Below are 24,583 nucleotides of genomic sequence, written 5' to 3'. Positions count from 1 at the left end.
GGGACTTCAGAGAGTTCCCGCAGCCGCTGCATCAATGAAGCATCCGTGTGCTACTGACCTTCAGCCAGACCTGCCTGCGAGTCATTAATCACTTCCGAAATCCCCATCCATTACCGAGTTCCACAACAGAACAGTGAGAACATGAGATGTGCTGGGCCGGTTTCTTCAACTTAGAAACAAACTTTTTTAAGCCATACAGAGGCTTGTCAGAAGGGGGGGAAAAAAAAAAGTAAAGAAAAAAAGAAAAGCCACAAACGTATATTTTATAGGCAGCCTTTAATTTTTTGTCTGTGATTACTGCAATAAAGTGCACCTAATTATCCATGAAATGAGATAACATGGTTCTTAATACAACCAACATAATATCAAGATAAAACTCAGTGCAAAAATGCTTATCTGAAGACAACCAAAGCAGTTAAGACATTTACTGTGCAAACAGCCTTTTCCAACGTGTGTAACTTCTGGCTGGGGGCCAGTAAATGAGTCAGCAAAACACAAAACGGCAGCAGGTTTGCTATTTCACTGCCAGTCCTGAAGCAGCACTCAGCTCAGCAGTCCCTTTAAGACTCTGCAGCGATGCTTTGGGATCATCTCTGTAGGGACGCCGGTGAGCTCCAATTCAGCCAACGTCTAGACTTCAGCAACTGGGGGATTATTACTCAGCTACAAGACAGATGGAAGCAAGTCCAGACAAAGGGGGATGGGGGAGAGAGGAGAAATGCCAGAACGTATACACAGACATTAAGCATGAAAATACAGAACTGGCTGAGCTAAGAACTACTTCAGGACTTTCTCCATTTATAGTAAGCTAATCAGCTGTGAACCTACAATGCCTGCAGTAAGACCAAAATAGGACCTGCAGCCATTTCTTTGTGGAACACAGTTGATGCATACCCATTTTGTGCAGAGACATTTAATTAGAAAACCACGTCTGGTTTTATTTTCCATTAGTCTGTTAAATATAGGTACATATCAAAGTGGTTATTTTGTATGGGAAAAAAAGCACAGCAGTTTCAATGTGTTCTGAACTGCAGTACAAAAGAGGTGTCGATCTAGACTCCAACCCTTTCCTTCTTCAAAATATACAGGACTGCAAAGTCAACTTTACATGGTAAGAAAATATATACACGTTACATACAGGAAACATATTCTGTACTTTTAAAAACTTTATACAACATTAGTGAGAAAAAGTATACACATTAATAAAATCACATACAATATATTCAACATAGTAAGCAAACGCTACCAGAGGGAAGGCTGACACACCACAAAAGATGAGCAGAGCAGAGGATGGCATTGTATACCATCACACCATTTTTTTAAGCCTAAAACAGTTCTATTGTCAAAGATACCCTTTGAGGTAGACTCATCCAATTCTTAAACAACATGTTGAGATTAAAAAAGGGGATTTTTCTTCTCCCCTGAATAATGTTATACACGTAACTCTTCTTGTTGTTAAGATGATTATCCTGTGAAGGGTACAGCTGCAGACTTAGGCTAACTCAGTAACATTTGAAATGAAAGACAGAACATTGAATAAGATTTGCAAATAAAATACCTTTCCTCTAGGTTGTGTCCAATCTAGAGCAGTTCCTTAACATGTAACATACTTAAATCTGTATTTTTTGTTTGAATTTGAGCCTTATTTTACATTTTTGTAAAGTCGTAGCAAGTCTATCATACAAGACAAGGTAATCTATAAAAATTAAAAGGAAACAGTATTATAAAACACACATGTAATTATTAAAAATTTCGGTTGTTAAGGGACTCTCACTCAGTGCTTTTACCCAATACCTTACATTTCTGTTCATACACACACACACACCCCACAAACACAACAGTGTTTAAATGATGGCATTTACACAGAAAGCACAAAAGGAGATTACCTCTCGGGTATTTCACAAAGTTCAGGGAGCTCTGAGCACACGCTGCGTATGCTGCAAGACTTTGCACAAAGGAATTCAGACCTCATACAGCTTTCACAGTTATTTCTACATGCATGGGCCAAACGCTCATTCCTCTAATTTCCATTGACTTGGTATTTCACAAATAGTTATTTTCTCTGTTTAGAGAAAGCACTGAAACCAGATAAATTAAGTTTCTTAAAGAGGAATACAACAATAGTACTCGTGTATTAAGATCTCATTTACAATATGGTCTTGGAGAATCTCTTTCTTTCTGTGCAGTCACATACACTGCATACATAAATTGGTGCCTGAGGAAGTTAAAATGAACGCATCACTGTAATAACAAATCCTATTCTCTTATTTGATAAAAGACAACCACAGAGCAAAGAAGTGTCCACAGGTTGTTCGGGTACAGCCACTCTTCAGCTCTGTCTCCACCCTCAGGTGAATGAGATAGTCACTTGTTCACATGTGACTGCTGTATTTTGTATTATTTAGAGAAACCGGCTGGTCATACCAATTCTTGCTTTGCAGATTAACACGTGCAGGCAACTCTGCTATTCAGCTCGTAGTGAAACTGAGCTTCCCCACCTGCCCACAACACAGGAGGTCTAATACTGTTTCTCAACTCACATTTCACATCACGGGGCAGTTCTTTCTCAGACATCCTAAAGCAATGCTTACAGGTGTGTGCTGGCAAGAAAACTGATGCATACTGTTTTCAAAAACGTCTTGTGATTAGCAATGAAAATGAGAAACTTCCCTCAGCTTTCAATATGATAAAATACATCTGGGCAATCCAGACAGGGCTATAGAAATAGCTACTTTTTCAGTTTACCCACTTCAATTTTTCTGAAGTACCATATTTGTAGTAAAAGCAACGATAATCAAATTGAATCACTGCGTTTTAACGCTGGCCTGAATCAAAATCAAGTTCTAATTCAGGGGACTGGTTCCTTGTGTTCCAACCAAGTTGAAGCTCCATTCATTCTGCATCTTCCTTGGTTTCAGGTATTTTTCTGTTATTTCCCTGAACTAGGCAAGCTCTCACGAATCTGGCTCCCAGAAGTCATGCAGTTTTCCCTAAAGAGTAAAAACAAAATAGAAAACGACTCAAATTTGTAAGGACTCTCAATCCAGCGTGGTGACCTTGAGCTAAGCAGTTGCCTACTCTCTTCTTTATTTGCTTATTTTAATTTGGAAACACTTTCCAGTTTCCCCACATGTGAATCAAACCCAACTGCCTCTGAAAGAAACAAATCTGGAAGGACTGCATCTTTAATAACTTTCATCAACTGCTAAGTACCTCTGTAACCATGTCTACCCTCTAATTCCCCTCCCTCCCTGTAACAGGAAACTTGAGACACTACAAATGATGTCTTTTTTTGTGAATTGCTTTGAGTGATTATTATTCTTTACAGATAAATGTTCGATTACACATTTTTAAACTGAAAACAATACTAAGCATATATGTGTAATTTAAACTTCCTAGAAATGCACTAGATTGCTGGAAAGTTGAACAATTTTTGTATTTATTTTCAAAGGTAACTTTGTATTCCAAGAGGGGACCTCAGCACCTTAAGAAAGAAACACAAGAACAGAGCTGAACTCTGGATATTAGAAGAAGTCATCCACCTATTCCACCAAGGTCAGCAAGTTATTGCGAAGACAAGTATTAATGAAAGACTAATCCTGAAATTACTTGCTACTGCATCTGTTCACAGAGCACGAGAGGGTTTTCCTACTCATTGCACGAAATTAGACACTTTCGAGGCAGGGGGCAGTGGGGGGCTGTTAATCAAGAGCTGTTAAACACATGTGCGTAGAGCCCTGGATTCGAGCAGTCTCCAAGTGACAAAGTGCCAGACAATAGCAGGAAGTGCATCACAGCATTCCTGCCCCACTCAGTCCTTTCCAAAGCATCCACTAATGACTGTAATCAGAAACAAGCCCTGCAACTTGACTCAGTATTAGCAATTCAGGTTATTGCGTAAGCCATTTATGAGAACAGCACTTTTAAGGGTAAAGATGGAATCTTGGTTTTACCGCAGCCAGCAAAATAAGAGTTTTAACTAAGGACTATCCTAATACACCTAAGTGTACTCAACAGCCACGCAATTTAAGGAGGAAAAGAAATCCTTTAAAAATCAATATGCTATTTTCAAATGGTAAAGAATGAATTTAATGCACTCTGCAATATGAAAAGAAATTAAAAAAAAGTTTTCATTACAATACCTGAGCAGGCAGAGTGGTTTGTATCATATCTTGCCATTTGCCATATATCCTAGCAACCAAGTCTTTTACCTGCAAATTCAGATTAGTTTAGCCACTTGTATTTAAAAAAAAAAAATACCAAAACTACCCACTCCCCTCCAAAAAAAAAAAAAAAACACCCAAGGATTATCGGGAGGGAACAGTTTACAACAGGCATACAGAGCATCACCACCTCAACTCCAACAAGATCCCTATAATCTGGGATTTTGAATCCAAAATTATCTGCTCCACAAAAGCTCATTACAGGAAGACGATTTAAAATGTTAAGTGTTTGGCATCAACATGCAAGCCTCTGGCCTCCAAATACCCATCTCTGCCCTTGAGTAAGTTAGCTTTGTTACACAAGTCTGATTGCTTTTAAGGAGAAAAGGTGCCTGCCACGGCAATCATGAAAGCCAACTATGCAGCACTGTCTGAATCCGAATTCCTTATACATTTTTTTTCCCCCATAACCAATCAAACACAGGTGTTAAATACCAGGTATTCAGAGTTGAGATTTGCTTCACATACTGTGTAAAATCGTCACAGTGGTGCCTTCTGGCAGTTACTGCAGTATCACAACAGAAGTAGTGAAAGGGAAAAAGCAAATAACATTTTTATCTCCCAGGGCAAGTGCAATAGAAACAAAACAGACAGGGGTCTGATACTCAAAAATTCAAGCCAAGATTCTGTAACTTGTTAAAAGGATCCATGCTGTACTGATCTTGCTGAATAAAAAAGGAAAAGTCTTACTGAGAGTTAAGAATGCACAAATATACAAGTGTTTGATTTAAGGCTGGTAAAGCCAAGGCTTTTCAAAGTTGAGGTGATCCCATTTGGCTTGCTATGACAGGAGGCAGATCATGAAAGTCACAGAATTAGGACTAACATTAGCAAGCTACGTACCACAAAGCAAATGAAAGGCAATTATCCAAGCTTGATGCTACATCACATATAGTGTTGGCTTAAACCCACAACATTTTTAACAACTAATTTTAACTAAGTCATTATTTTGAAAATAAGAGACGTGCAAGATGGTCAGGCTAGTTTTTCTGTACTGTGTCCCACACTGTATGTAGCTTCTGCTTTTAAAAGCAGAAGATGGCTTAAAAGCAGAAGATTGCTTCCTGTCAACTAACAAGGACTGCCATGAAAAAGAAAAGGAGTGACTCTGTGGGTCTGAAAGTTGAGATAACTAGCTAAAAGGCAACAAGCTCGCATCTTAAGAGTTCTTAGTCCTGTAGTTAGCAAAAAGAGTATTTTCAGTGTATTAAAACAGACATGTATTTATGTATGAGTACAGATGTGATTCAGACAGAGAAACCAGGAAAAGAAATCCATGAGGAAAGCTTAGAAATTCCAGGGTTGGGATGAGGTAAAAACGCAAAAAAAAAAAAAAAAACCCACACAACTCAAACCAAACAAAAAAACCAACGAAAGCAGATTGTCTTACCTTAGTTCGATAAAACAGCCTTGCATCTTCCCTAATATCACATTTTATGTGCTTATCTAAGGCACCACAGAGCTTCAGTAAGTGTTGCTAAATAAAGACAAAAATGAACAGCTATTTTAATATTCCATGTTGAAACTAAAAACTTGCTTCAAGTACTATTTCAACGTAACAATTACATGCTTCAATCTGAAGTTTTCTCCAAAATATAAAGAAATGGAGAAAAAAAAACAAGATCTGAAGATCCTGTATCAGCTGTTGATATGCACCTCATGAGACAAGTTTAAGATCTTAAGAGAAAAAAAAGTAGTTTCAAAATTTTATCAGAGCACAGCTATATATCAAAAATTTTAAAGTTCCTACTAGCTAATTTATAAGTCCTTTCCGTTCCCAAAGCAGCAAGAACAGTGCCATTCAGGCCTTTTACCAACGAAAAAAGTTCTGGAGCTAAAACAGCTAAAAATAACCTTTTCATTAATAACTCAGGTAATTTCCTTTTGCAGTCTGCAGGAATTGGCTGAACAGGTAAAAACGTACGCAGTGTGTATGCACTGATCTCTAAACTTCTGATGGTCTTTTTTGCAACTTCATAATCTCCTAATAACAGCTCCCAAGATCTTTGATATTCCGTGAATCTCATGATAAAATTCTCATACTTAATCCCTCACTAACCTGCTGCAAAACAGCTCCACTCTGTAGGTGAAACATGCTGAAATTCTACTTATAAACATTTACTGGTGTCTCAAGACCACGGCAATTCACCCCATCCAACTGGAAGAAGACTAGAGCTGAAATAATAATACTGATTTTATACCCAGTCTAGCCTGCACAAGATTTATATACAGTGCCATTCAGCCACACACCGTGAATATCAGGCTCTTTCTTCATCAAGAAATTCAGAGACACCAGTGTTGTGCATGGGTTTGTGTTTTAATCAAATTCCCCATAGATCTTCAGAAAGCAGTTGTAAAAGACACATCTCAAAGAGATCATTGCAATATAACTATTTTCTTTTTTTTTTTTTTACCAAAGATGTTTTTGCTTCACTTTGCAGTCTGTGATAATCTTTTTGCAATTGAGTAGGCAACTGAGACTGTTGAGCCCCAGGCTCTTTAGGGAAGATAGGCTGGGAAGATGAGGAGGGTGTGTTGTCCTGTATGTGAGAAAGCAGCTTGCTTGCATGGAGCTCTGCCTGGGGATGGATGAGGAGCCCACTGACACTTTACCGGGTTAGAATTAAACAGAAGACCAGTAAAGGCAACATTGTAGTGGGTGTCTGTTACAGGGCACCTAGGCAGCAAGAAGCAGCAGATGAGGCCCTCTACAGACAGAGAAGAGCAGCCTAACATTCAAAAGGCCTTGGTCCGCATGGGGGACTTCAACCACCCCAATATCAGTTAGAGAGAGAACACAGCAGGACATAAACCAGGAGTCTCCTGTATTGCACTGATGATAACTTCCTCCTCCAAGTAATAATACAGACAGCAACAAGGAGAGGTGCTCTGCTAGACCTCATGCTCACCACCAACAAGGGGCTTGTTGGGCATGTGAAGGTAAAAGCAGCCTTGGCTGCATTGACCACAAAGAGTTCAGGATCCCGAGGGCAGGGATGAAGGTGAGACGTAAGCTCACAACCCTGAGAGCTCCAAGAGAGCAGACTTTGGCCTCTTCAAGGATCTGCTTGGAAAAGTCCCACGGGATAAGGCCTTGGAAGGAAGAGGGGCCTGAGAACACTGGTTAGTATTCTAGATCTGGAGGTTTCATCTGAACAGCAGGAAAACGCTTCTTTACTACAAAGTTGACTTAGTGCTCAAACACATTGGTCACAGAGGCTGTGGAGTTTCCCTCAGAGATACTCAAAAAGCTGTCTGGCCATGGTGCTGGCCAACCTGCTCTAGGTGGCCCTGCTTGAACCCCCAGAGGTCCCTTCCAACCTAAACCATTCTGTGATTCTGTGAAAAAGAAGCAAATATTACTGCTTTACCTCCCTCTTCAAGGCTTCACATACCACATTTCTTAAAAGCCAGGAGTGGTTCTATGGAACAGAAGATTTACACAAACATCTTGCAGCAAGCAACTCACAGCAAATGTTCGCAGAAATCTCAGTAAGATTACCAAGAGGCTAAACAGAAGGTATTACTTAACAGATGTTCACATCTCGCAGCACGAGGGAACTATGGCTACATAGAACAGAAGAGATACAGTCCTAGCCCTCCCTTGCTGATGGCTGCACTCCAGCACAGAAAAACACAATGTGTTTGAGCATATTTTACTGGATATTTTCAAAATGGTTTTCTTCTAGATTAAAGTTTCAGCTTTACTTAAGTAGTTCATAGGATCACCAGAGTTCTGAGGATCTGTGTTGAGTTAATCTCCAGTTACTCTGTGAAAGACAACGTCTGCTGATCGACAGACTTGTGTTTTGACATAATTCCACTTGCAAAAATGCAGGAGAGGTTTCTTTCTCTGCAGTAACTGCAAGGAAGAGCTCTTCTGCATTTACTTTGCCTCAGAACAAGTTTCTCCCAGTGCAGTTATCCTCTGGTGATCTTCTGTCACCTTACCAGAATGGACCAAAAGTGCATAATAATTCGTCTTTAGATTTTAAAAGATCTAGCCACTGTAGTTACTTACCCTTTGATTGGAATTTACAGTGTCAAAGAAGCTAGCTTCACTGACTAGATGAAGGAGGATGTAGACTAGGTAGTATACCTGTAGAGAAACCAACAGAGTTTCAGCAGTCAAAGCACAATCTTTAGCTACAGCATTATCTTTGCTTTAATGATTCAGTATCATGACTGTACTGGCATCCTCCAACAGCCAAATAAATGAATAGGTACATCTACACATTTACCTAAATAAATAATATGAAACAACACATTCATATATTAGAAACAGTTTAAAACAGTACTATGCTGTTTTAAGTTACCCAAGTGACCCACAAAGCTTTCTGTGGTTTCAATTACTGAAAATTAAACTCAGCAGTTGACTTTGTTTTCCTATCATCTACATCCAGATCAAAATACTTGCTAAGAGATTACATGACTCAAATAACCAAACCAATACTGAATTCTAAGATGAAGTGGAAGTTTTTCTAAAACTGGTTTATAAGAAAAGATTCATTTTCAAAATTGCAGAAGATGCATAAAAAAGACAAACAAAAATATACTATCAGCTATATACCTCCTGTTCTAGTTCTGTATGAAGGTGGTCTTCACTGACATTCTGCTGCTCATCTGTTCTCATCTTCTCTAGTAGATTAGAAGGTTTCATGTACACCAGATACTGATGCAGAAGACACATCTACAGACACATGCATTAACAGATTGGACTGGTTCACTGGCAATGGAAAATTTTAAACAGTGCCACTACCATATCACATGTCCATTAACACAAGAACATCTATAAAAGGGGCTCTTAATTAAAATGATTATTTCACACTTTGGGTAATCCTTGACTATTTGCAAACTAAAGCATTTGTATGTTGCCTCATTAACCCCTTGTTTTCATAGAGTGATTCTACATAAATATAAAAAGACAACAAAGAAGCATAAACTTCTCTCCAATGTCCAAAATTAATATTTAGGCACTTAAGCAATATTGCACTTACAAGCTGCAGAACATAAAGGTTACACACATGTACAAATATACTTCTAACACTAAAATAAAAATTAGTGATTGTTTTCATACTGTAAGCCTATTTTCCTTTTAAAGAATGACCAAAGTACAAACACAAAATACACAAGTTTTCTAAAACTTTCAAAATTATACACATGCAAAACATGCAGTCAGTACCTGCTTGTCGCTGTCATCAGGTATTCTTATATGCTTTTTATTAAGAAGCTTTCCAATTATCACTAGGCTAAGGCGTCTTCTTACTTCCCTGAAAAAACAAGTTTGTTTTTTATTTCTTTCCCAGAGAACGTCTCAAACCCACAGTTTCGACAACGTATAGTGAGGCTGTGCATGGTTTCCCTAGACACAGACTTGCTCACAGCTATTCAACTGGATTTACTGAAGATAGGTGCTATTAAACCAGTAAAGGTACAAGTATCCTTGTCTCATTACAGCTTTTCTTGTGGACAAGCAAACATTGCTAGAAGCTTGCCTCCAAGCCTGAAATCAAAGGCCAAAATCATTCTCCTCTCTCAGATACATTTTTTTATTTATTTCAAAGATGCAGAACACTTGACAGACTGACATAAAATCATATATTAATCACCTAAAGAACATTTAATTTTTGATCATTCGGCCAAAGATTAGAGTAGGTGATAGATGTTAGAAGTTATGCCTTTATTTACTACAGGGTACCAGAAAGTTCATAGCCCAGAAAACTATGTATAAAATGTAAAATAACCCTTTTCCACCACAGAGGTGATTAAGAAACTACATATACACAATGACATGCACACACATCTGTAACGTATGATAAAACCCAAATATTTGTGGTGGCGGTGGTTTTTCAAAGTATCTCCCTCCTCCCCCACAAAAAAACATAATGCAAAAAAACACAAAAGCAATGTTAACACCTATTGCATTTATCAGGCTCTGGGCTTATACAAATAAATTAGCTGTTAGTGTGTCATTACCGTCCACGTATTATCCAGCTAGGGACCAGCTGAACCAGCCACAGAAGATTATGGTGCTGACTGGAGAGTTCACTCACTGCCAGACACAGCTCAGGCATCTTTAAAAGAACAAAAACAATTTTAAAAAAAATCACCCAATTTACTAAATAATGGGGACATTGGACATTTGTTTTATTTGCAAAGGAATACACATCTGCTACCAAGAAACACACAACACAGATGTTAAAAGGAATTGGGCTAGCAATAGATGATGTGCATGAAGATATTTCCGCACTGCAGCTGTAGCTATGTCTCCTAAATACTATTTTACAGTAGGGTAGCTGAGATCAGGTTGCCTTTCCTGACATTTCATCAGCTTAGCGCAATCATTCCTTTTATTCTTTCAAATAGCCATTTTAAACAATCTATAGTTAACACAATTGCTGCAAGTTCAATACAACAATCCCCTTGCAGAAGGGGACAGGCAAGCGTAATGTTTTTAGGCAGACACTCTCTCAGTACACCCAGCCCCCTCCTAAATCTCAGACACCTACATAGTACATCTACAAGCAGTATTTTTCTGCTATGTAAAGGAAAAAAAAATTCAAAATAGATTTCTTGAAAATTAAGCTGCAGTTTCATAAATCTAGCACTAGAAAATGAATTATGAAGTTACCTTTGTATCCCAGTCTTTTATACTTATCAGAAGCTTTATGAAAAGGCACTGAAAATCTATCAAAGGAACTTGCTTTAGCTGTTTCTCCAAGCTTATTTTGAATAGCAATAGAAGCAGCAGCAATATTTCTTGGTCTGTATATCCACCTTCAACTACCGTTGTACAGAAATCTAGAAACTTTAAAAGAAATAAAAAGCATTAAAATCTGAAATTGGTTTAGCTTCTAATGAAGTGTGGTGAGAACTTAAGTTTTCCACCCTCACTTTAAAATGCACTTCAGGTAACAAATTGTTCTTGCAATAAATACAGGAAAACTACTAGCTCCCCGAGTAACTGTCTGCATTTTTTATTTTATTTTTTTTTAAAAAACACCTACTGGAGGCTCATCTTACAAACATTTAAATACTTTTGAACAATGACTATAATCCCTGGACATTAGAGTACGAAAGATCTTTCTACACTGCACCGTTAATCCTATTCTAACTAAACAGAAGACTGACAGACTTTCTAACTATACAAGCAATACTGAAAACAATCAAGAGATTTTTCCCCGCCCAATTATCATCACATGGATTACTTACAGTACGGGATGTGTATTTTTAAAAGGAAACACAAATGAATCAAGAGACATGTAAGTCTGTCTCTAGAGGAGATGCTACATGTGCTTCCCTCTTGAACTGCGTGATTATATACGATCATCATTTACATGATCATGACAAATCTCTGAAGAGGCATTGTTAGGAAGGTTCAAATATTTCCACAAGGAACTTGTAAACCAGTTACAGAGGCAGTATTTTCATAAAGCGTTTAATCACAGAACAAGCCCGGGAAGTGTGACCAGCCCATGGTTTCACAGGACGCAGCATGGATTAACAGCTCACTTCCACAAAAGAGGCAGTCACGGCTCCACCTGCCCTCCACGAGCTCTCATCTCATTCACCTCCTGCTGCACAGGGACTGACCACAAGCCTCTGTGAGCTGCACTAACACAGAGGCAGCATAAAACATAACAGCCAATACCAGCTCCCCCTCCCACTGGAGCACACTGACGCTCTTCTTTTATATGAGGGAGCAAAGAAGCCTGATAGAGAGCCATCCTGGAAAAGGGAGGCATCAGGAACTGAGAGAAGCCAACGGAAGTCAGGGAGAAAGGAAACTGAAGTTTGCAACAAGCCTGCAACAATCTCTGCTGAATGTGGAGCTGAAAGCCCAGCACAACACCTACTCAAAAAACAAGCCCAGGGCTAGATTAAGGCACCATTTTTTTTTTTTTTTTGCTAAAACACAAAAGAATAAAATTAACAAACAAACACCCTTGCATAGTAACTGGAGTTTTCTCACCTTGATTACATTAATTAGATTGTTTTCCGGTAGACTGGTGAAGGCTGGACTGGCAGAGGAGAGAGATCCTCTTGGTTGCCGTTTGCTCACTGTTCCTTGCATCTGACTCCTAATGAAAGAGATACTAATCTGAGCAATCAACAACTTAAAAGCCCACAAAGGCTTATTTGCATCAAACCGAAGGAAAAAACAGCATGGCTTAAACACCTTCAAATCAGAACTATCCCCAGCTACAGAGCACACGTCTTAAAACTTATAACCAATTACTTACAATTCTGCCCAGCTATTTAGGCAACAATTCATGTAAATACCCATTAGACAGTTGTAGGACAAAGAACAATAATCTGATTTGCTGAATCCTTTCTTTACAGAAACTGTTTTAAACTCTGGCTTATTTACTCTTATGAATACCTAAGTTTAGAATGTAAAGAGATGGAATAGGGGAAAATAAAGAAAAACCACCTGATTCTACATTCTAAACACAAGACTTGCTTACACAGGATCTAAGCAATAGCTGTCAAAATGAAAATACTTACAAAACATCACACTCATTAAAGTTGGGCTGCAGATGCTCCAATGGAAAGAGAAATGCAAATGTAACACCCATATTGACAAAAACAGTTGACACATCAGCTAGTGAAGGTATCCAGGGTTTAGACTGTTCATCACTGATGGAAGCTACAAGTAAAAGGTATGGAATGGATTAGTTTAAATTTAGTTCTTAATGTTAGTTCCTTTCCAGGAAAGCAAATGCATTCAGCTGTTTGCATCAATTCTGCCAGCTCTAATCTCAGAAGAATTGCCGTTATTTTCACAACTATAGTGTGAGGGGTAGTCTTACGCAGTATTTTACACTGAAGAAACAACTCGCCTATGTAACAGGTAAATTACTTTAAGATTCCACCCATTTTCTCTCACAGCTGTCTCTCATCACATACAGTAGAATAAGCAAGAAGGCAAGATTTACTTTAAGAGAACAGATAAATTGCTGTTCTGTGTAGGTAGAGGTAAGAGCGTGTTATAATGGGACTGAAAGTGGAGCTAAATAAGATTTAAGACAGGGAAGGTTTCTAGAACAGAAGTGCAGAATACAAGGAATTCACTGATTGAGGTAAGCAAAAATGCTCATTGCAAAAAGCTGATTTGTATCACGACACATCTGAACATCTGCAAACTGTACAGAGGATTCTGTATAGGATACAAACTAGCAAGGTGACATCAAACTCGATGCAGCGTTTTCCAAACAATGGCAGAAGTCTCTAGAATTTTGAATTGGATCACTTCTCTCAGGGTTAATTCTTTAAGAACAAAAAAGGCAAATATAATAAAACAGTAGCACTCAAGACACTGCAGGTTCAGATCTCAACATTCAATTCATGTGTTTTTTGTTGTTTCTTTTAAATAAAGCATCCTTAGTTAAGTACCAGAACAGAACATCTCAGAACAGTTTTGGAGACTCCACAATTTGAAATTTTGTAGTTAGACAAACTTTTAAGGAGTAACTGTAGCCTATTTGATCCTGCTTAAGGTAGATACATAGGTCAGAGATGGGCTAAGATCTCTCCCAGTTCTTAATTCTTTGAATGCTCATTGATCAGCTTGAATTGTTCATTCTGAAACGAGCTTAATGTCAACAAAGCAAAAAATCATAGAATCACAGAATTGTAGGGGTTGGAAGGGACCTCAAGAGATTCAACCCCCCTGCCAAAGCAGGTTCCTTAGAGCGGGAGGCTACATTTCCTCTCATATCAGCTCACAGTCCTGTTTCAAACAAGATTTAAAATACGCAGAACAATTTCAATAGAACTGCCCAAGAATGTCAAGCGAACTTGATTACTTTAATGATGTTAACTGTTAATTTAAATAGTGACTTTGATGGATCTGAATGAGGACACTGAGAACATCCAAAACAACTGGTACTGAAGAAGTTCAGAGTACAGATGAAGAAAGGCAAAATGCACAAGAAACAAGCAACAGTGTAGGCTGAACCAGACCCTTGTAAATGTTTACACGCAAGTGTATAGCTCTTTTCCCTTTTGCCATTTATTTGGAAAAAAAACTACGCACTGCTACATACTGAGTATAACTGCGTGAAAGCCATCTTGTAGGTCTTAGTTTATGAAATGAATGTCTGCATCTACTGAAGAGAAAGATGGAGAGTAAACTTGAGAAGACCGGGCTTCTCCTCAGGTCAATTCCATTTGTGAAAGAACAGAAGCGTGTTTACAAGGTTCTGTGCTGGAGGCACAGATTTGCAAGTATATGCCAGGATCACTCCCTGTGGTACAGCTTGCACAAACTCAGTGAAGACCAACTCCTGTTACTTAATGCACAAAGGCTAGAAGAACTTAAATTCATGCCAGAATCACAGAACAGAGCCAGGGCTTTTTCCTTCCTTCCCAACACCTTTCTATACTTAATGGAAGGGAAATACCTTTGTTCAGATGGTCAGTCTTCCATCCCTCAAATACTCACCATTTTTTAGTGTTATTTCAATCAATCTGTTTAAAATCTGTGAGGAAACACAATAGCCAGGATGAACAGACATCATCTGTGGAGGAAAGAAAAGTGCTATGAGTCAAACATCAAGTTGCAAGATGACAACATTTTTCTTTAAAAAAAGAAAAAAAGCCACAACTCTTCATTAAAGTTTTAAAAAAAGCTGTAACAGAAAATGAATACCAACGCATAGCACATCATGGAGAACAGACTATTATGATTTCAAGCAGTACACACATTCTGTGAATGCTTTTAAAGTAATTATTCACAGTGTCTGAAAAACTGCAACCCCATGTTGAATCTGTCTGTTCTTAAGAAGGTACTGAGGATTAGCGGAATGGAAGTATCAGCTGTCCTTTTGGAACCCATTTGTATTCGTGATCAGACTGAACTCCTTAATGAGAAGTGAGGGCAACTGAGAGTTGACCTCAACCTTTTCCAGTCGCAGGTAAGTAGAACACGGGCAAGACTACACCAAAACAGTCAATTGTTAACTACAAAAATATGACTATGAAATGCACGTCACGCTCCCTAGCATTTCACCAGGCCAGCAAAACCTCCTCTTCTTCTCCCACAAGTGCTGGACAGTTTTGTGCTCTGTGGGCAAACTGAACTGGCTCACACTTCCACCTTATCAAAAGAACGCCAGAGCTCGTATAAGAGTGGAAGGCAGTACTTTCCTAGCGGGAGAGAAAGAGATGGAAAACAAAAATGTCTTCCTTTTGGCAAAAGCAGAAAGGGAATTGACAGACCCAGGCTGCAATTCTGCAGGCAGTCCAGCTTTATTCTTCATTTCAGGCACAGTTAGAAAGCGGTAAGTAATAATGGAATGAAGATAGGAAGTGGGTATTTTTTCTGAGTAACAGAACAATGCACATTCCCTTGGGACTTGGGTACTGGCACAGACATCTAGAAAGAAGACAGCCACAACATTTCCTTAGACAGCATCTCTACTTTTTTTTCCCCCCTGAGCCATAATGCACATCGACTTTGTCAGAATAAAAATTCTGATAATGCAGGTATTTAGATTTATAAAGTACATACTACAGCGTGTACTTATTTTTTTCGTGTGGAAGGAAATAGATAAATAATTGCTTTTGATTTGTCCCACACTATTAACATCCCAAAATATCTTCTCACCTAGCATGTGCAGAGCCCTTTTCAGATGAAATACCATCTATGAAGATGGACAGGAAGCTTTACAGTCACTCAGAAAGCGTTTTATTCCTAGTGACAGTCAAAGTATTCCAGACTGGAGAACAAATCAGAACTCTAAGAATTGCTAAACAAATGCAACAGATTCACAGACTGGTACCGATTATTTCTGCAACAGCTGGCTTCCAGGAAGAATATTCTATCTGACAGAGTGTAACTGCAGAACAGCGTGGTCTTACCCAGAAAAGCCACTTCAGAATTGGTGTGGGACACAAGCTACAGCTGTAAGCAGAACTTAGAAAACCATGAAGAGCTAGAAAAAGCTGCTGTGTTACGTTGGAACTGTAAGACAAAGATGGGGTGGGGGGAAAAAAGGAGAAAAATCCATTAGTGGTTGAATCAACAGTTTCACAATTAAGTTTCACCATTAAGAAATTCCCCACCCCTCAGATCATCACCAACAGCAAACAAAGACCTGAACATCCAAAACAGATGATATACTTTTACCTACTATAAAATACTACAGTAATTAAACCCTATTCTTGACAAAAATTTTTAAAAAACTAAATTTAGAACAACTTTTTTTTCGTCTACAATGCCATACTATATGATTTGGAAGTATTTGTATTGTTAGAGGAAAACAGCTTCAAACAAACATGGATTTACACTATTGTATTATGAATCATTATTCCTGTCTACACAGATGGGCTGATGGGCTCTGTCAGATCAGTGAATAAGATACCATATTTTATTATTTTTGTTACTGACAATGACCTTTACAAACTCTTCTGCAGGAAAAGAGAAAAAACATTTCAGATTTTTTGAATTATCTCATTTTTTGGAAGAATCTTTCAAATAATCTAGAGGTAAAACAAAGCAAATAAAATCAAATGGTCTCATCTTGCTAGGCAAGTCTGTGAGGTGCAGAAAGTAGCTGTTGGAAGAACATAAAATCTGTAAGATTTAGTAGAAAGTTCTTTCAGTTGAAATCTTCCTTAGCAAGTAATGTGTGCCATAAGCAGCTGAATTAATGATTCTCAATTTACCACGTATCCCTGTTTAGGCTCCTCTGTTCTCAGTATCTACTATAATAGGTAGTTCTGTTATGAGACCTGTCTCCTAGCTTCTCCATATCCCACCCATCTACCCATCTGACCAACGAAGCAGCTAGGAAGACATCCATGTGTCAGCCGGACAGCCAATATGTGCCAGCTGGATGGTTTCAGAACACCAAAGCAATTAAATCATAACTGCATTTTGCAAGGGACAATTCATTTAACTCTCATTCCTCCAGTCACTGATTTACAAGATACTTCTTAAAGCTTACATCCCCGTGACCTTCACATATTAATAAAGAGGCCTGAAGCCAGAGGAGCGTATCACAAACCTGACTTGCTCAGGAGACAAGGAGAAAGCACCCACCTCCTCACAGCCACAACAGCAAATACAAATGTTTACAGACAGAATCTTTTAAGGTTCTGTCTATTCCCTCGGTTTCACTCATGCCAGTTCAGAGTAAAATATCAACTGAAATCAGTGGAATTACTTTTAGGATTTGCACTTGTGGATTAGAAAAGAAATTGTCCATCTATCTGTAGCCTGACAGCCTCATAAATACAGACCACAAATCTCCACCAGTTACGTAACGGTTGTGTCTGTGTGTCTATAAACACTTTTAGCTTGGTGACTGCATCTAACAGATGCCGTAAACCATAACTTCCTGCAATCCTGATTATGTGGAATCCTAAATCCCAGGCTCATTCAACACAGAAGGTTTTCAGCAGACATAACACAACATTAGAAAGAGGACTTTTGTGACCATCTATCTGGGATATTTAAGCTTTTGTTCATCATAATATTTCAGTTCTGCACTCATCTTCCATAAATCTGTCAGATTGTCAGCAACAGCCCAACGCAGTATAAATACGGAAGAGGTCAGGACACTTCTTTTCCTTCTCCTGATGCCTCATTTAAAATGTTTTTTCAAAAATTTGAGGAGTAAAGAAGGAAGGTTCAAGTAACTGTTCACTGTTCTATAAAGTGAATCTGGAAAGCAGAATTCCAGGAAGATCGTCTTGCCTTATTACTAAGATAAAGTTCATTTGTATGCAAAGACACTATTTTATCTTAAAAAACTTTTAGCACTTATGAAAAACCTACAGGTAAACACAGAGTGAAGAGGACAGTCTTACCTAAGGAGGAGTTTTTCTATAGGATTTTGAGGGATGAAATAAAAATTCCTCAAGTCGAGGTCATGTTGATTGAAGATTTTCCCAGAGACTGTTAAATCAAATATGTCTTCTCCAGGGTGGTAGTCGGGTATGGCACAAGCTGTTACTGAAAATCTCTTTATAAATGCCCTACAAAATTCAAAATTACTTTTATGAATTTCAAGGAGAGGCCACGTGCTGTTTGAGACAGTCATTTTCAGATGACGAACACATCAGCTACATATGAAAGCAGAGTTAGGTTATAATACAGTAACACCTAAGAAAATCCACCCAACCCTAAAAGACAAAATGGTTCGCACTAGACACATTAGCAGCAACTGATGGAATGAGAGACAGATTAGAAAAAAAAAGGCTAGGAAAACTAAGTGAAGAACTAGGTTTAATTGGTTTTAGAATAGGAAGGACCTGTGTTCTTCTGAGAGGTCTTCATCTCCAGTGACATTCTCATCTTCTCTATCTGAAGAATCAGTTTCCTTTTCTTGTATGTTTTCTTGTAACCGTTTTTCTAGTTCATCTAATCTGAAATAACAATAACAGGGAAACATATCATCACGGTGTAGTATCTATAACAGAGGGAACCAAAATTCAAGCTCCCGAACCCAGGGGCCAATAGCCCACTAAGCTGGGAAAAAGCATGCAAGACATTGTATCTGTGCAAAGAAACAAGCATCTTGCTAGTCCAAGATACAAAGTTGATGCTTCCCACTGCCTGATGAATTTCCAACTGCACATTCAATCACTAGCTTGTCAGAGACAAAGACGCTCAAACCAGCTGCTGACACAATTTTTTTGCAGTTGCACAAAACTTTCTATCTCCTAGATTTTTTTTTTTTTTTAAAGCTTAATACTAGTATTCTATTTGTTAAATAGTAGCAGTTATAGAAGCATTCACTACTTTATTGTCAGTCAGCTCAATTGTTACTAGGGTCAGATTCTTTAAGAAAAAAGAATATACTCACAGCTAATTGCCATTAGTACACATACCACATTACACTTTTTACCTGAAAGAACTCTTCCAAGAGCATGTATTAGTTCTGAATTGTGTAACTACTTGGATACTGACAGTCTACACAACTTTGGAAAACCAAAACTGAGCTACAAATGACTTTGAAGGAACTAGCACAGTCAGTCTACATAAATACTCTTATTTCATGCCCGACTAGCAGCTGTTAGCTGGCTCAGTGACCTGCAACAACAGCATTAGTAAATTTAGTCCAGCTCTTGTGGGGTAGACAGATTAATCACAAACTACTCATTATTGCTTGCAAGGAGCCTATCACTCAGCTTTCAGAGTTAAGCTGCGCTGGTAGGTTCCATCAGATGTATGTTAGCGGTATCAGCAGACAAAGCTTAGCGTGCTGCTACCCAAACCCTATCACTTTGGGCAGAAAAGGTAAATCTAAGCATCCACAATTCCATGCCAAAGTTTTCAAAGCAGCTTTAAAAAACAAACCTTTTAGATTCTTCTTTCTCCTTCAGGAGATGTTCCAAGCTGTTCACATATGACACCTGGCTAACAACAGGAGTCTTAGAAAGCTGTAAATGAAGTAGCAAGAAACTTAAGAAACACCACAAACTATCAATTGATTCACTATTAGACAATAAATATGATCAAAACATTAACCTCGTCATATTTTAAAGATATTTTAGCTGAAGGTGAAAAATAATAATTAAAAAAATAAAAATCAAAGGAGGCCATGTAAAGTTGGACAACTAACTGTTCGGGTTTCTCAATTCCCTGATAGTTTTCTATAATTGCTAAACCTTTCTCAGTGATTAATTTAGAAATAATTATGCTTCCCAATGGATCTGAACAGCAAAGCGAGTCTCTTCTTCTCTCCCTGGGGCCAACCTCCAGCTAACCTTCATGGACAGCATTAGCACCAGAAGCCTGCTACTTCACAGCTTTATCACTATCCACCGAGACCCTGGGAATCCCCATTCTTGTGCAGGAGACAAACTCCTAAAATGATTCAGCACATCTTTGTCACTTTCACCCTTGCCTAGAGATATCTTTCAAATGCAACAATCAGAATATCTTTGTGGGGAAATTTTGAGGGTAAGCTGAAGCCCTCTTACCTTATTTTAGGTCTGGTTAACATGCCCTGACCGAACAACTAAGGAACGAAGATTGCATTCCAGTTTGTACGTGCCCCCTCTTACGAAAGAAGATAAGAATGCTAGTACATGCAAAAACCATGCTCACGGAAATTTTGGGACAGTTCAATTGTTTTGTGTCTGTTGGTCATTAATTACTAGAAACAGGATAAGCCAAATGCTATGGTCATACATGTTCCACAAAAATTTGACCTAGGCTGCATCTGTTTATCACTCTTAGCCATTAACTACCCAGCCATGTTGGTTCAGACTGTGGAATATGTATGTAACCACAAAAGCCCAATCTGTAACGTGTTTGCATAATTAATGGTAAGGACAGATAAAATAATTGTGGCTGTTCAACACCTGCCTATGGAAATACTTTTTAATAGAAATTCAATCAGCAAAATAAACCATTTCAGAGATTTATAAATGGGGAGAAGAGGACAAGGACCTGCATTTATATGGGCATTCTGCTAACAACAGGTTTGTTTTCTGTTGCAGGAAACCGGTGGGTTGATCCCAGCCAGCAGCTAAGCACCACACAGCCTGTTCATTTCCCCCTCCCAGTGGTACCGGGGAGAAAACAGAAAGAGTGAAAGCAAGAAAATCACAGAGCTAGATAATGACAGTTTAGTAAGTGAAAAGAGAGGGAAGAAAACAAAAGTGACGCAAATGGCACTCGCTCACCACCTCCCCCAAGCAGACTGATACCCAGCTCGTCTCCAAGCAGTGGCTTCGTGGCTACCTGCCAGAAGCTCGCCGCCACCTTTCGGTTTACTGCTGAGCATGACACGATGCAGCACTGGAAATATCCCCTTGGTCAGCTGTGCAAGCACTGCTCAGCAGTAGCCAAAAAAAGAGTGTCTTATCAAAGCTGTTTTAGCCACAAATTCGAAGCACATAGCACCAAAACACAGGCTGCTCTGCAGAAAATTAACTCCATCCCCACCAGATCCACTTAAATACAGCCATTTCCAACCCATATCTGCTTTGTAAGGAACGCTACGCTAAGTCCTAGTACAGGACTTTCCTAACTAAACCATTCTTTTACAATAAACCTGCAAAACTAACAACTTTTTTGACATGCTGTAATTGACCAAATAGGTTAACTTTTAAAAATAAATCGATTTATCGCCATATCCTGTAAACTGGTAGTTAAATACTTCTCCATCCATCCCCTATAAGCAGAAGTCATTCAGCTTTCTGAAACCCTTTCTAAAATACTTCAATTTCCATGAAATTCAACCTCAAGGAAAATATCTCACACAGACCAAGAACTCAGAGATGTACATAGATTTCTGACAAATCACAAACTGTGACAAAGATCTATTATTGCAGTCCAGCACAGATCTCTCAATGGACAGATCAATTTCCTCTCATTAACTTCAACTCATGAATACCTTACCCCATCAGGAAAATGAAAACATTAGACCCCACACATCTTCTAAACGTAACCTCTCCCCTTTTTCTTTAGGCGAAAAACGTGCAAAGACAGAACTCCTGAAAAAACACTGATGGGAATACGGCTCATGCAGTCCAGCTGCACGAACCATCTTTCAGCCATTCCAGCGGCAAGAAGAATAAAAAGCACCCTTTGACTGACGACATTCCACCGTGCAGCATAGGACCCTCAAGTAAGCTCACCAGTTTTGCAGGCAAATATTCTTAAGGCATGAAAACTCGGTTAAAGGAAAAGGGTCATACCAAAACAGGCAACATAACCTGATACAATGGTTTTTTGTTTGTTTGTTTTAGCCACTTACATGAAGTTTCAGTAATGGAGCCGCGGTGTCCTGAGAAAAACTGTCAGAACAGTCTCCTTCTGAGGCTTCCGTCTGTGACCTGGGAGTTGAAAACAGAATTTCTTGCAGTGCCACAAATGGTTCGTCGTCATCATCATCGTCATCTATAGCACATTCCAAACTCTCATCTTCACTATCAAAGCTGCTTTTTGATTTTCCATTCAACTTCGACATCTCTGTACAGGTGCTTTCAACTTTTAACTCTTGTGAGAGTTGCGAAGATGTATGGTTGCTGTCCTCGTACCCTTCTCGAAAAGGCAAAAAACGCGGAAACCCTTCACCAGTCTCTTCTGAGACTGTAAGTTTCCCAGAACCTTCCACCAAACAAAAATTGGAAGCATTTTCTGAACTATTTTCTTCTGGTTTTGAAAAAACGTTGCTGGGCTCAACATTATCAGCTCTATTGAGTCTTTTTGGTCCTTTCCCATCTTGCTCCATCTTAGCATCTAATACCCAAGATAAGCCAGCCGTGTGGGGTTGAGATTTCACAGCTTCTGTGAACACAGCTTCTCTTTGTGTTATGTGGTGTAGGGAAGGCAATGCAGTACTTTTCTCCTGAGAAGGAAGGGACTTTTCCAAGAAAAAGTCAGAGTTGGCCACCTGCAATTGATTCTCTTTGGTATCCACAAGAGAAACTTGGTTATTTTCATTAGGACTCCGTGCAGAACATGATAAATCTACAGAGAAGCAATTACTTTTCTCATTTTCATTGCTTGAGAGAAGGTATTCCTCTGAACAAGCAGAATCAGGTCCAGGTAGAGCAGCAACCTCCATTAGCTGCAGAACACCACTACGAAGAGGCTTTAAGCCAATATTTTTAACAAAAGTAGACTTTCTATTTTTGCCTTTTTGAGCTGACCAACTGAAAGCAGGGTCACTCAAACTTGTTACTTCAGAACCGTTTGCATCCACACTCATCGCAGTGCGTTTTCTTTTCCCAGGACAGCCTATTTGTTCGGATGGCCCGGAAGACGCCTTAGATTGAAGGCAGGCTGATGGAACAGACTGGCTTTCCCATGTACTGGCAGCTTTCTTGGATGAGGTATCATCTCCAAATTCACTGAGAATATCATGTTTTAAAACCTGCTTTGCTTGGGTTGGGTCATCTATGAAAAATGTTTAAGAAAAAGTAAATTACTGTTTTAAAAAACAAAGTCAAAATTGTAACAGTTTACTCTTTAGAAACAAGTAACTTAACATTTTTACACGTACTATGTCTGAAATTATTGACCAGGAAAAGCAATTCTGCTTGAACACCAGAGACCACAATTAAGATTTACTCTACACCATACTCTTAGATTGTCATCTTAATTAACTTGAAAATGAAATTAAATCCTTTTATTTTAAAAGCAGCTCAGCACCTACAGTAGAACAGTTCTCCTGTACACTAGAATCAGTCTTTGGAAATGGCCAACAGGGCAGGCAGCGGCACCTGGACGCCTCGTGGCCAGCTACTTCTTGGAGCTTATCTGGCTGAAAATTTCTCTGGCATCCCAACTCAATCCTTGGCTGGATCAGGTCCTCGCACCGCTGGCTGAGTCCCAGTGCTAGCCCAGGTGGAATCATGGCAGCACAGTTTGACACGTTCACAGAGACACGGAACCACAACACGGGAATCCTCTCCTTGGATTTTTTTTTTTTTTTTTTTTTAAAAAAAACAATCCTCCAGGCTTGGTCCAGTAATGAGAGCATGGCTTTGAATGCAATTATTAGATCAAGCGAGTTACGCTACGCAAGAAGCACAGCAAGACTTGATCCTACCTAAGAATAATTTTGCCATTCTGTGTTAGTGTAGAAGTTGGCATATCAAGCCATTAGAACATTATTGCATAAAATTAATGCTCCGAAGCAAAGTCATCTTGCTGATCTTATCTGTATCTTATTGATCTAGCTCAAACTTTCACATTAGCTTTCTATAATGAGTTCTACTTACCATAGAGAAAATTATATGGTTAAAAGGGGCAAAAAAACAAGAATACTGCCTAAATTTTACTGTTCTGTTCAGTAGGAATGGTGTTGTGGTTGGATTTTTGTTGTTGTTGCTGTTGTTATTTAAGCTGAAATTCAAATTTTGTTAGCCACCACAGTGAAGACAGATTTTCCAAAATGCAAGATAAAGCATGAAAAATTCAGGGATTAAGACAAAAAAGATCACTTTTAATTAAGTTATTAATGATCTGTTTTTCACTAAATGATCCCAAGTCCAAAATCACTCTTCAAGCTTGCCATATATTAGAAATAACCTTGACTGTACAGCAGTAATAATTTTTGACAAGGAATTTAAGTAGATTTACTTCTTACAGCAAACTCACATTTCTGAAAAGTATCTTAAGTCTGCTTCCCCTATCTAGTTACAAACTACTTCTAACCACTGTCACTACTGTTCAAGCCTATGAAATTGTATGAAAACTGGCCTAGTCACCTGAATCACACTACCAAAATAATCTTCTTTATGAAGTAATCTTCACCTTCATTTTCCTTGCACTTAACTGTCAGAATACATATCAAAAGCCGAAGAACGTGTTTTAACTACATACATGTAACAAAAAAAATAACTTAAAAAAGTACTTAAGGACATTAAGTGATGAACTTGATTGCTCA

General features: G+C 38.7%; 1 protein-coding gene across 3 annotated transcripts in view; it reads right to left on the bottom strand.

Annotated features, from left to right (window-relative positions):
* Nucleotides 1–259: 259 nt before the first annotated feature.
* Nucleotides 260–24,583, bottom strand: part of SLF2 (SMC5-SMC6 complex localization factor 2) — a 32,684-nt gene continuing 8,360 nt past the window's right edge. For all 3 annotated transcript variants that reach the window (XM_067000293.1, XM_048060661.2, XM_067000292.1), the window contains exons 5-20: nucleotides 21,944–23,088; nucleotides 19,534–19,616; nucleotides 18,486–18,599; nucleotides 18,042–18,209; nucleotides 16,089–16,191; nucleotides 14,671–14,746; nucleotides 12,732–12,873; nucleotides 12,196–12,304; nucleotides 10,855–11,031; nucleotides 10,200–10,297; nucleotides 9,406–9,493; nucleotides 8,794–8,913; nucleotides 8,245–8,322; nucleotides 5,614–5,700; nucleotides 4,143–4,211; nucleotides 260–2,990 (exon numbers count right to left, since the gene is read on the bottom strand). In XM_067000293.1, the coding sequence (XP_066856394.1) occupies nucleotides 2,955–2,990; nucleotides 4,143–4,211; nucleotides 5,614–5,700; nucleotides 8,245–8,322; nucleotides 8,794–8,913; nucleotides 9,406–9,493; nucleotides 10,200–10,297; nucleotides 10,855–11,031; nucleotides 12,196–12,304; nucleotides 12,732–12,873; nucleotides 14,671–14,746; nucleotides 16,089–16,191; nucleotides 18,042–18,209; nucleotides 18,486–18,599; nucleotides 19,534–19,616; nucleotides 21,944–23,088 (2,693 nt within the window). In that variant the 3' untranslated portion in view covers nucleotides 260–2,954. The remainder of the gene's footprint in view (nucleotides 2,991–4,142; nucleotides 4,212–5,613; nucleotides 5,701–8,244; nucleotides 8,323–8,793; nucleotides 8,914–9,405; nucleotides 9,494–10,199; nucleotides 10,298–10,854; nucleotides 11,032–12,195; nucleotides 12,305–12,731; nucleotides 12,874–14,670; nucleotides 14,747–16,088; nucleotides 16,192–18,041; nucleotides 18,210–18,485; nucleotides 18,600–19,533; nucleotides 19,617–21,943; nucleotides 23,089–24,583) is intronic.

Source organism: Anser cygnoides, chromosome 7 (genome assembly GCF_040182565.1).
Source record: "Anser cygnoides isolate HZ-2024a breed goose chromosome 7, Taihu_goose_T2T_genome, whole genome shotgun sequence".
In the NCBI taxonomy this organism is placed as follows: Eukaryota; Metazoa; Chordata; class Aves; order Anseriformes; family Anatidae; genus Anser; species Anser cygnoides.
The sequence above is the reverse complement of the archived record's forward strand: the minus strand, read 5'-3'. Positions and strand labels throughout refer to the sequence as shown.